This window comes from Pseudopipra pipra, chromosome 11 (genome assembly GCF_036250125.1).
Source record: "Pseudopipra pipra isolate bDixPip1 chromosome 11, bDixPip1.hap1, whole genome shotgun sequence".
Lineage (NCBI taxonomy): Eukaryota > Metazoa > Chordata > Aves > Passeriformes > Pipridae > Pseudopipra > Pseudopipra pipra.
In genome coordinates this window covers 21,264,600-21,277,372 of record NC_087559.1, presented here as the reverse complement: position 1 = coordinate 21,277,372, position 12,773 = coordinate 21,264,600, and the positions used below count along the sequence as shown (strand labels likewise).

Here is a 12,773-nt window from a genome sequence, read left to right as displayed (position 1 = left end):
CACTGGGTTAAAAAAAAAAAAATCTGTATACATGAGAGTGTACAGTATGAACAGAGTACACAGTTAGGAAGCGCTGTCAGGGGAGGTTTAGGTGGGATATTAGGAAAAGGTTCTTCCCCCAGAGGGTGGCTGGGCACTGAACAGGCTCCCCAGGGCAGTGGGCCCAGAGCTCAAGGGGTGTTTGGCCGATGCCCTCTGGGACAGGGTGGGATTGTTGGCGTGTCCTGGAGTTGGGCTGGATGATTCTGGTGGGTCCCTCCCAACTCTGTGACTCTGTGGTTCACTCACAAGTAACAATCCACACAAAATTTAATCTGTGTCTTGCTGGAGGATGTCACTCCCCTCCATGGGTTATTATGCTGTGGCACAAACACAGTCCCAAAATGATGGTCAGAGCACAAAACCCAGTGTGCATATCAGTTTATTGTAACATTTAGTACACAGTGACTTGGGTTACAGTTCACAAAATCCATGTTTAATACCTGCAGTCTGTCTTGCAGATTTGTTGGCCACACAGCAAATGAACTTCAGTTGTTATTTCTTTGAGTATCCAAGCAGTAAAGTAGAAAACAGCTGCTTTGGAAACTCTGTCTGCATGAAAACAGGTATTGCACCTCGAAGTTTTTTCTTTATTGAAGGCAGGTGAAACCATCCCTCTGTGTCTCCAGGAGCTCAGCTGTAGAGGAGAGACACTGCTCTGCTCCTTATTCAAGGCTCTTGTAAAACCTGGGTCTGAACTGGGTAACTCTTCATGAGTTTAAGCAGACTTAAAAAAAAAAAATCAACTTAGAATTGAAAATCCATTTAACACAAGCACCTGAAATGTAGTGCTTTCTTATCATCACTAACAAGGACCTGAAATTAGTTCTACTAAGAGCTACTGCTCCAAACCCTTACTGCTTCTCATAAAAACAAACCTCAGAAGAAAACTTTGCCTGATTTAATTTTTTTCAATTACTACGTGTGTTACAGCTCTTTATTCTGCATGTAATGTTAGTAAAGAATTGGGGAAACTGTTGGGCTTTATGGAAAGATAAAAGCACTTACAGACACAGAGCCATATCTCCTTAGTCTCAGCTGCTTTAAGTAACACAAAAGTCAATGGCTGAGCTGCATAATCCCCTTTCAAACTGCAAACAACTAATCAAGTGCTGTATTCTGACCCTGTTCAGCAGAAAAGGTCATCTTGGAAATTTAGTTCCTGAAAATATTATCTTTAGGCCTCAAATTCTTAATTTCTTATGAGATTAATTTCAGGCAATAGATGTTGAATAGGCTGAAAGGTTTTTAAATGATACACTGGTGGAATAATTAATAATATTTACATGCAGCATATTCTATAGCCAGCAGAAAGTGGAAAGGTTGTGATTATGGATACATCTGCAAATGAAATTTTCCCCTTCACGATGCCATCTTTCTACACTTGAATGATATTTGATAACAGTGACAGGTGGAAAAGCTGATTGCAAAACACAGACTGATGCTCTCAAAAATTCTACACTTGTTAATACCAGGGCTAATGAAGACCTGCTATATGTAAATGCCCCTTATGCTCTTACACTTTAGGACATTCAGCCTTGACTCCATCAACAGAGACTTCTTTTTCCAGTGGGACAAGTAAACATGACACCTGATAAGGAGACCTCGAGCTGCTGCTGTCAATGTTATTAATTAGAGTTCTTCCTATTTTAGTTAACTGGGCACTGCAAGTCATGAGGAAACAGTGACTAGAACAATAATCAGAAGAAGTTAAACTTTGAAAAAAACTGGTTTCTTAAATTGATGTCTCGCATTCTTCAGCATGAGGAATTTTTCCCATCCAAAAAAAAATCTTTCTTAGTACAGACTGTAAAAAGAAATGAGCCAAACTCTTCTTTCTCCTCTTGGGAAGCCAGACCTTCATGTTTCAGAATATGAACTGCCTCCTCTCTGCATGATGCATTGCCTGTGACTTGCCCTACAACCACCAGAATATTGAGGAAGTCAGACCTAAGCCTTTGCCATAAGTTATGTATAAAATGACCTTCTGCAAAATATCTTCTTCTCTCATACCTTCAATTTTCTATGGATGAGGCTCAGTGTTTCTGGTGCTGTGATTCTACTCTGTGCCAGACATTTGGAAAAGAATTTGAGAGAAGCGTATTTTAAGCTGCTCTTTGTAACTGAGGCAGATCCTAGAGGATCAGTCTCAGCTTTCCTGTAGATAGGAAAGGCACAGAGATGAGAGAGAGAGTAGGAACTATTAGAAATGTCCTGACTCACCTCAATAATAAATAATTCTTCATGCCTCTGCTTTAAACATCCCGTTAAAACAATTTCACTGCTTCAAAGTTTCAAGAAAATTTTCCTATTGGTAGGAATCTGCCTATTTTGTCTTCTGTGCCTGAATCCTAACACCCAAACTGGTGCCACCTGTGTCTGAAAGAGTGCAGCAGCAATTCATAGCTGTCCCCTCTTGCCCTCCCACATACCCATCGTCAGGCTTCTGAAATCTCTGCCAGCAGAGTCAGGATCCACCTGCTGTTCTTCTTTCCTCTGGCACATCTTTGCACACCTAAATGTGCTGTTTGCCTTTTTATTCTATGGTTCTTCCGTCGCTGATTTTTTCTGTTCACCTTTAAGAAGTCATTGAGAAAAAAAAATTGATCAGCAGGTATGAAATTATGCATAATCTGGTACTTTTGTATCTTCTCCATTTGCCTTTCCAGTGGACTGGAGTCTGCAATAACACAGTCTCTCTTTTAGCTGGGAAAGACAAAGGAGGACTGGCACATGGCTGTACCTTTTAGTAAGGGAATGCCATAAAATGTGACAGTATTCTCTTTTTGGCTCTTGAAACAATGAGATGTTGCTTTTGGTGGGCATAGAGAGGTGGTGTTTTACAACAATTTAGTTTCCTGCTCTGTCAGCTGAGTTCCATTTTGACCCAATTTCAGGTTATAAATCTACAGGTATTGGCTTGAGGTCAACTAAGTGATGATTGGGAATCAACTGCTGATGAGTCACAGATGCAAAGAAATTATTTTAGTAAGAGGAGTTTCTTCAGTACTAAAGTACTGCAACATACTTAAAAATAGTAACAAAAGGAATATATTTCTGGTTCGAAAGAAAATGGCAAAAAACAAAGCAGTAAAAAAAAAAAATCTTTGGATACTTTTCAACACTGCACAGAAATGCAACTTGGCTGGAACATCTGCAGTATCACATCATCTGCTCTGCAGGAACCTTGTTGAAGGCAATTAATTTTTAATTAGCAATGTGCCAGCAGACAGCTCAGGAAAGGATTGTTTGCTGAGTTAGTCCAAGTTGTCATATGTAATTTATGTGGCAGAGCAGTTGCAGTAGCACAGTCTCTGTAGGAATATCCTAGGGCTGCTTCAGGGAACTTAACACACACTACTTAAAGTCTTGTTCCGGTGCTTAAATGCTGACAGTGCTAAAGTATAGCGAAATACTGAATATGATAGGGCATGTTTGATAAGAGCTGATCAATATTATTCAGACAGTTACTTTACTGACATTCAGCTTCAGGCAAAGAGACTTCAATAAAGGAAATATTCTGGAAACATGGGACCTCTTTTTTTAATTGATGTTACACTTTATTTCAAAGACATGCCAAAAATAAAAAATGCGATTGAGTTGAAATTTTTTGGGGGGTAATACGTATTTCTTATTATTTTGCATTGGAGTGGGAAAGGTAAGTCATCTTCCTTATAGATTGACCTGTCTTTTGGAGCTTTTCTCCTGTTTCAGGTCTAAACCTGAACCAAACCACTCCCTCATTCACATCTTAGGATTGCATTTCTTAGGGTAACTTGTCGTTGTTCCTCCTAAGGTATTTTAAAATGACATTTACCAGACTGTGCAGCGTTGCTGCCACCCCTCACTGAACATGAGTATTGCACAGGTCACCATGTTTGGGAGGGACCTGCACTGGACCTTGAAGATTAAACATTGTCTATAGGTGATCATACTGAGCTGTTGAATCAGGGCAGGAGAAATTAATTGCAAAAGATTTACACTTCCATGTTTATTTACTTTAGCTATTGATGATTAGTTTCATCTATCAGATGGAAAATATGTATTTTTTTTTTTTAATTACTGTACTACAGGCTTAGCCTAAAGCCTGAAACCCAAGTCAGGTTGTGTGAAATTCCAGGATTAATCCAGCTTGGCTAGGTGGGCTGTTTGTAAGAAGTGCACTGGAGCACTGCTTAGGGCTTGTGGGAGATGCTTCTTCCTGTCAGGTTCACTCTTTTCCACACGGGGTGTGGATTTAAAGTTAAATTTTTTAAACTTTGTGAATCCCAGCAGTCTTCCCAGATAAACCTGGAGTGCACAAAGTAACACCCACTTTCTTATGCAGCAAGAAAGAATGTCTGGGATGAGATAAAGGACTTTAGGTGCCTGCAGAGAGCATCTATAATCCGAATTATATTCTGACGTTATTCACTGAGTACCTTTATTAGTACAAATTCTGAAATCTTGATATAGTTGAAAATACGTCCAGAGGATCTGAGCACAAACTCTTCTCAGAGTTCACTCCTTTTCCAGGTTGTAACACCTCTCAATAATTATGAGTTAGATGTGCTGATGACACTTATGTCTGCATGAAGACTGGAAATTCAGTTTCTGATCTGGAAAGATGATTGACTGCAACTGTTAGTGGGAAGACAGTTTTGTGGTGGTGTGTGTCTAGTTCTTCTGAGGTGTATAATTGGTATTTTTTTATTTAGTGTCATTTGTAAGTAACATTAGAACACCATTCCATAGGTGTGTTCTGGTTTAGTGCTGTCATTTATAGATGCTTCCAAGGTCTTGATTCAGTTGCAGAGGTGACTGCTCACTTGGAAGTTGTGCATAAACCTCACTATTGGGGGTTCTGTCCAAGTGCTGGCTCTCTGTAAAACTCATGTTTAGGAAGCTCAAGATACTGAAAGATAAAATATACATAGCAAAGAAAATATGGATCTCAGACTGACAGCAAGGGACAAGAAAAGGCCCCCAAAGGGCAACATAAATAGATGAAAAAGTGATTTTTGCTGCTCCCTTCAATTCTAAATTCAGGATCTCAACCATTGTGTGTCACAGGCAATAAATTAAGTAGAGAGATATCTACAATGATAATGGTTAAGCCTTTCTAAATAGAAGCCCATCAGTTGTTGCTTTACTTAAAGTTATCTACAACAAATAAATCTTTTTTTCTCCTTGCAGAAAACTGATTAGGCACAAATCAGACAACCAATTGCTTTGTGACTGAAGTCCATTCTGTAACAGAATAGCTAAAGGCATCTTATATGTTCACAAATTGCTTTGTGATTTGAGGCTTTTGATCCAAAATATTGTGTCAGATTGTTATCACTAATGAAATCCTTATTGTATTTCTTTGCTTTTGTGTAGCTATTTACCCATGAAGAGTCCAACTTTGTGAAGTCATTGTGTAAAGGCTTGTGCAGATTCTGCTTACATCAAATCTAAACTGAAGTTTTTAAATCTGGAGAGGATTGTTGTTCCCTCCTCCCCTCAATTATACTGTCACAGGGTTCTGAATTGCAGAAACAACACAGAAAATAACAGAGTTACAATAAGGAGAAGAAAAGGAGCCAAGGCCAAGGTTTTTAATTTCCAAAGCTGTATCACATACTTTTGCTGCCATTAATCACTTGTGTGAACATTGCATTGATCTCTCTATTACCTGTGCTGGTATTTCCATGCTGTGTGTTTGTGTCTTCAAACTATGGACCAGGCAGAAATCCTAGAACAGAACAAATTAATATGAGCTCTGGAAGTAACCAAAGAGGCTTGGATAGAGTGATTATTCCTCTGGGAATATCTATGTACATCTGGGCCACGTGTTTTAGCATCCTGTCAGAATCCTGTGGGAACGTGGCTTTTCTTGGAGTTTGTTTTCTCATGTTACTCTAGATATAAATTCCCCTAACTCTATTAATTTCAGTTTACAATCTAAATAAATGTAGCCTTAGAACATTTGGTATTTCCCAGCACCAAGTAGAAACATCTAATTTCCACTCCCACCCCTGTACTGTCTGCATAGAGTTGTAAAGTTTTCCTTGGGGACAAACCTGAATAAAGCAGAACTTGAATTGCTTTGTTAAGGCACAGCATTTGCTTTGTGGGGCCTGAAAGCAATGGCCAGGAAACTTGTGGTGAGTGAGCTGGGGGCAACACTCCTAAAGCTTTCTGCAGAACTGATGCTCCATTATGAGGAGCAGACAAGGCAGAAGGAATCTGCTTGGACATAACTGGAATACTTGATGTGTGATACTGCAGGTCCTTCTATGAATATGTACTAATGTTTTAGGTAGTGTACTGATGTTTTAGGAGTAGTTATTGTTTTTACTAGTAACAACCTTCTGATACTGCTGGTTATTGGTCTCCTGCCTTACAGTTCCAAGGTTGCTGTCATCCCACCCCTGAGCTGAGCTCTGATTGCAGGTCACATGCAGGTCTCCCAACATGCTGGAAAAGCAGGCATGAATTCATGATGAGGAGCATGACATACATCAGTTAGTGAGTGAACTGAGACATAGCCTGTAATCCAGAGAATTTTTTTCATTGCTATAGAGAAGATTCCACCTGAATAATAATTAAAAAAAACCCCAGGGTTATCAAACCATTCTAAAATTTGTGAAGTTTTCTGTTGCAAATAAGGTGCTGCATTTCACTGAAGTGTTCACAAAGATTAGCAGCTAACAATTACTTCCATGAACACTTCAATTGGTGGGAGACTGAATGGGAATCAGTGCAAGAATACAGCAGTGGATAAAACACTTGACAACAGGAATTAAACTTTTCAAATACTGAACAAATCATCACTGATTAATCACCTTTTTCATCTGCCCATAGACTGTCCTTTGCAGCAGGACCCTTCAATTTGGTATCATTAGTCTATTTGAAGAAGACTGGTCTCTCCCCTGTATTGGATCATCAGTCAAATATTTACTGCCCCTTAGCTTGCCTCCATTTTTAGAATTACTCACAGGAACGAAATGAGAATTCAGTTTTAGCTTTGATGTTTAAGTGTCTCCTATTGAGCCTGCTAAGCCTGGCTGGAATACAGAAAAACAGTGTCTGTTTTGATCCCTGCTGAAAACTAAAGGAAGAAGGGGGGGGGGGGGTGTAGAAAAATAAAACAACAAAAAAAACCCTCAAAGCTGAGTTTGATTTGTGCAAAGCCAGGTTGGAAAAAATTGATCTATTCCATCCTCAATTAATGAATACCAGCTGCATTAAAAACAAAGACAAGCCACAAAAAACCCCACCCAGCATCAAGCCCAGCACTGGTAATGATATCTCTGGGAAGGATGCTTTAAAAACAAAATCAGAATTCTGCAGTTTTATCAACTCTGGCAGTCTTTCATTTCACAATACAGGTTTGACTGGTGCTATATATGTTGGTAGGAAGAAGAAATGGAAGAGCCTCATCCTGCACCTGTTAGGTGCAAGAGTTTATGTGAGAGAGAGTTGACAGAGAATGTAGGGTGAGGCCCCAGCGCCCACGCCTGTGACATGCATAACTTACAAGCAAAATTCTAAAAACTTAAACCACAGTAGGAGCTTCAATGATAAACACTCTGAGGCTACATGTACAAGCAGAGTATGATCCAGCTCTAGGTTCCTCAGCTCAAGTTAATATAAAATCTATCCATGAGAATCTTTCCGTTGTCTTCCATTAAGCGCTGGCAAACGGATTTCCTAGCAGGGTGAAAAGTCCACGGGGATGTAGAGGAAGAGAATTCACATGGAAGAGCAGGCTGTCTCTGGGACAGCGTTCTCCAGCATGCCTAAATGGAATCCCAGGTTTAGGAGACTGTGTTCTGAAGTGCATCTCCTGGAGTTGCAGAGCAAAGCCTTGGTGATCATACCTGCAACTTAGTGTGGATCCAAGGGAAGATCTGAACCTGGAACCTGCCTCTGGTCCTGCCACTTGCCAAGGAGAAACTGCAGAGACGAAGAACAGAAGAGGTATTTAGTTTGGGTTGAGAAACCTGGGCTGGAAATGAGAGAACTACTACAAAAATAAAAGGGCGTGTGAGATTTAACAGGTAAAAAACCTCTTTCTTTGAGACGTTTTATTTAACCTGAAACAAAACCATTTGCATGCATAGGAGGAAGTATCCTCCTATTCTTGCTTCTCTTTTAGACTCATTTTGCTTGAATTTTAAGCCAAACCCTGGTTAGAAGTGCCCACACGGGCTGCTCTTCTGCATTTTCCTCCTAGTGTAACTGGAAAGCGCCCACATTGTTTCCACACTTTCCAAATGTTCCCCTTAGGTTTCTTTTTTATCCCGTCTGTCCCTCAACCCCTCCTCCTCCCTCCTCCCCCCCCCCAGCCCTTTCCAACTGAAATCGGTGTTGTGGCGGGTTCCTTTTTTTAACCCGCCAGGCCTGCGCTAGACCCCCCATCGCATCCCATCCCATCCCACCCCATCGCATCCCATCCCATCCCACCCCGGCTGCGGCGGGGGCCGGGCCGGGCGGGCTCTGCGGTGCCGCAGGTGCGGGGCGGGCGCTCCCGCACGGCCACAGCGCACCCCCCCCGCCGCATGCGGGACAGCCCCGGCTCGGGGGAGAGAGGAGCGGCGCTGGGAACCGCCCTGAGGACCGGGAACCACCCGCAGGGCTGGGAGCTGCCGGGAGCTCGGCCCTGGCTGGCCCCCGCGGGGCGGGCGAGCGGAGGCTGGGGATGCTCGGCTGGTGATGCTGGTGGCGGAGGAGGAGGAAGAGGAGGAGGGGGGAGCTGGCGGGACAGCCTGAGGTGGGCGGAGGGGGGAGGCGGGTGTTATACCATCGCTCCGGGGAAGGGCTGAGCATTTGCAAATCCCGGCTGCAGCGAGAGCGGGGAGCATCCTACCCCCGCCGGGCCGGGCAGGGCGAGCTTCCCTCGGTATCCTAACGCCGTCCGCCTTCTCCCCGCCTTCCCCTGCCCGCCCGTGCCGCCCCGTGTCTCCCGGGCGGCGGAGCGGAGAGAGGCAGCTCGGGGCGATCGGCGCGGAGCGCAGCGCTGAGCCACCGCCGGCCCCTGTCCCCGCCGCCAGGCACGGGCAGAGCCCTGGGTGAGTAGTCCCGGAGCTTCCCTGCTCCTCCAGACAGGCCAGAACCGTCCAGGCCCCCTCCTCCACATCCCCGTCTGCTTCTGCTCTCAGTTGGGTGCCCGCAAGGTGCAGCTCATCTCTGTCCTCTGGTAGGTTGGTCAAGCTGGGATCCTTGCTTGGGGAGGGATTTTTGAAAGGCTTCACTATCCTCTCCTAAGTTATCTGTCTCAACTTGGAAATCAACTCCTTCTCTTCTATATAAGCTTCTCTTTTCCCCCCCATCTTTTCCTTTTTTGCCTGCTTTACAACTTTTCCAGCTTCCTTCACTTGCACCTGCCAATTTACATGGGTGCCAATGACATGCTGAGAGACTTTAGTCACTGAAGATTAGTACTAGCAAGTGTCTCAAAACATCTGTGTGTTTTCCTTTTGTTCTCCCCAAGGCTGAAAAGACATGACAGCTGAAAAGACTATTCCTATAATTAATGGCAAGCCAGAAGATGCTTTGGACCCGGAAGCCTCAAGCACCAACCTTGTCCACAGCAACGATAAGAAAGTTCATGAAAGAGGTCACTGGAACAATAAAGTTGAATTTGTGCTTTCTGTGGCAGGGGAGATTATTGGGTTGGGAAACGTATGGAGATTCCCATATCTTTGCTACAAGAACGGAGGAGGTAAGATGGCATCATATGTTGATTTACTGCTCACCCTAAACGTGGGAAATAAACAGTTAAGGACGCTTTGCAGTGATTTATTACGCTAGGAAGAGATACGAGCTCAAGATTTCAGCATATGTGCAGAGAGGGAAGTGCAAAACATCTGACAACTAAGAAAAAAAATCATATTTCTCTTTCCTTTTCTAGAAACACTGTGTGGGTTACTTTTACGAGTTGCTTTTACGTTAGTAAATTGCTGTATGTTTTTTCATGAGATATTTAATATAGAAGAAGCCAGTGTTCCCTCAGAGTAATACGGTCTGTGTTTTCTTCTACGTGGCAATCAGACCTAAGCATACTTCAATAAGTTTGTTTGACACAGGAAAGAATGTAACAGTTTATTTTTCAAGCAGAATACTTTGGAGAAGATGCATGTTTTTTCTGATAATGCCACAAAGACGAAATTCTTCATCGTGTAGAAATTTTTGTTACTCAATGTACCTGTTTTCTTCCTCAGTGCTTCCCCAGTTCCTACAGTAAGGTAGGGGAAGATGTCAAAACTGATGGTTGCTCGAAGAAGAGAGCAAACCCTAATAAATTTAAAATATGAATGTTATTTGAGAGAGAAAAGAGCAGACTTAACTTGTACAGAAGTAAGACCACGTGGCATGTACTGTCATAGTTAAGTACAAACTGTGTAAGATATATGATAGTTGAGAATAAGCACATCATCTGTGACTTATGAAGCAACAAAGAAAGAAAAGTAAATTAAAAACTCAGTTTAGAATTCTGTGGACTGGGTTCAACATTCTCCCCGCTTAAGGCAGTGTGAGTGTAACCCCATGGGCTGGGAGGAAAACTGTATGTCAGTGGCTGAGATGCAAAGATCTGTCCCATGAGGGGTTTCCTCGCTAACAACGCTGCACCAAATTAATTTTCCCTGTCCCTCCTTGTCCCAATTCAGGCATGGTTTTGGCCCATTTTGTCTGCTGTTTCTCTAAGACTGATAGTGCTGTGGAAGACATGTTTGTTTGCAGTGCCTTTCTCTATATGTCTGTACTTGGGCAAAACTAAGATAGCAGGAGTTCACCTCTTTCCAGAGTGATGTTACCAAATACTGCTGTTAGTACATAAATATTAACATGCTGGATATGATATACAGGACAGTTTCTCGTTGATTGTCAAAGTGTTCCCAGAGAACTTCTGGAAGAGGAAAAAATAGAAATGTATCTTTGGTGTGTCATTTTCTTGTCCGCACAGCCACCTTTCCATGTCCATTTGTAGGCGTGTGCTACCTTGTCCAAACATCATTTTTTAAAGGCTCTAACATTAGGTAGGAAGAATTCTAATCATGGTTTTGGGTTATTCGATGGTAAAGTATGTACTCAAATATCACATTGAATCACTACTCTATTCCTTAAGAATAGAATTAGTGTGTGTGATCTAGTTGGTCATGTCCTGGCACCTCGGGGAATTTGCCATTGACCAGTTTTATTCAATGAAGGCTTGGTCTGTGACCTGTGGGTTTGTAATTCTCCAGAGTGCCCTGGTGGAATTAGACCAGTTTGTTTTCAGTGTTTACATCTGATGCACCAAACTGCTTAGTGTGTGGTAAGTGAAGACAGTGGTAAAATACATGAGTTAGCCATGAAATAACTTGCTAGATACAGAACAAACCTAGAAGCTCTAGTATGGAACCTGGGAGCTGTGACCTCCCTCTGGCACTTCCTCTGAGTCATGACAGGTTGTGTAAGCATAAGCTTCTATAATTTTAGGTTGTTCTTGTAGATATTTATTTGGAGATTTTAGGAAAATTAATTTCTTTTTATTAGGATTCGATATTTCTTGGGATATGGTCTTTTTACAAGCTGGGAAACCTGACTTTCATGATGTATACCTGCGGTAGAACAGTGTTGGAAAAACAGTCAAAGCAAATACTTTGGATTTCAACAAGTTGCCACGTTAAACTCACTGTGATTGTGAGCTGGATGTGACACTGGCCAGCAGTTCCCCTGGCCTATACAGATCTTGTTCAAAACAATATGCACAGTAAATTCTGCAGAGAAGTCATGTTTTAGCTGTAAGGATTCCAGTCTTTGTGAAATCCTCATGGATTGCTTGAGAGGCAGATGAGATTCAGCTATAGGAAAATTTCCCAGCTGAGGGAAGAGACTACTAGTGAAGAGACCTCTGGTGCTGTGCTGGCTCTGAAGAAACAAACTGCAAGTAAAAGCAATTGGTTTTAGTTGTCTTAACTTTCTAATCAAGATGACTAAAGCACAGCAGTTGTTACTGGTTGTGTTTGAGTTTTGATGTGGTTCATAAGCTATACTGCAGTTTGCTGGGGGTACTGACAGAATTGTTGATGCTTTGTTATTTCCCTAGAATTTCACATTAATGTTTCTAGCTGATCAGGCAAAATCCTGCTTTCCTGCTCTTATAAGTAGTTCTAAAGTCTGTTCCTTTTCCATAATCTTTATCATGAGATTTATGTAAATAATATACAAAGGACTTCTTGGATTTAGTTTCTTCATTCCTTCTTTCCGGGGAAAAGCAAGGAAGAGAAGATAGTGTAGACTGATGTGGTTGATGATCAGTGCAGGACTTCGTGGCTGAGCAAGACTTTTCAGTGTTTGAGAGACACATGAGCAGACTTTAGTCTATGCTGAGGAACTTTGATCTGGCCTTTTTTAGTCCAAGACATTGGCTTACAGGTCAACTTTGGATATTTGGGGCCAGGAGTAAATGCTTCCTGCACTGTCAGCTTGATGCCTGAGAGAGAGCTAAAGGATCCTTCCTTTACTAGGAGAATTCTCACTCAGTTGTCAAGGAACTGCATTCGTTATAACCAACACCCACTCAATATTCCCTTGTAGGAGCTTTCCTCATCCCGTATGTGGTTTTTTTCATTTGCTGTGGAATACCAGTATTTTTCCTGGAGACGGCCTTGGGACAGTTCACTAGTGAAGGAGGCATTACATGCTGGAGGAAAGTTTGCCCTCTGTTTGAAGGTAACAAACACTTCTACGTTCTACTGCAAAAGAGTGCGTTGACCTTGAAG

General features: G+C 42.2%; 1 protein-coding gene and 1 long non-coding RNA gene across 4 annotated transcripts in view; one reads left to right on the top strand and one right to left on the bottom strand.

The window, feature by feature from the left end:
• Positions 1 to 1,837: 1,837 nt before the first annotated feature.
• On the bottom strand, positions 1,838 to 8,897 carry LOC135420543 (uncharacterized). Its single transcript, XR_010433589.1, has 4 exons — positions 8,810 to 8,897; positions 7,887 to 7,962; positions 5,696 to 5,755; positions 1,838 to 2,615 (listed from the first exon to the last, which is right to left on the bottom strand). It is a non-coding gene; the product is annotated as an uncharacterized LOC135420543 (long non-coding RNA).
• Positions 8,898 to 8,963: 66 nt separating this feature from the next.
• The window catches only part of LOC135420541 (sodium- and chloride-dependent GABA transporter 3), a 96,373-nt gene continuing 92,563 nt past the window's right edge, over positions 8,964 to 12,773 (top strand). For 2 of the 3 annotated variants that reach the window (XM_064668145.1, XM_064668142.1), the window contains exons 1-3: positions 8,964 to 9,077; positions 9,500 to 9,730; positions 12,589 to 12,723. In XM_064668145.1, the coding sequence (XP_064524215.1) occupies positions 9,511 to 9,730; positions 12,589 to 12,723 (355 nt within the window). In that variant the 5' untranslated portion in view covers positions 8,964 to 9,077; positions 9,500 to 9,510. The other variant, XM_064668144.1, reaches the window with a different exon arrangement.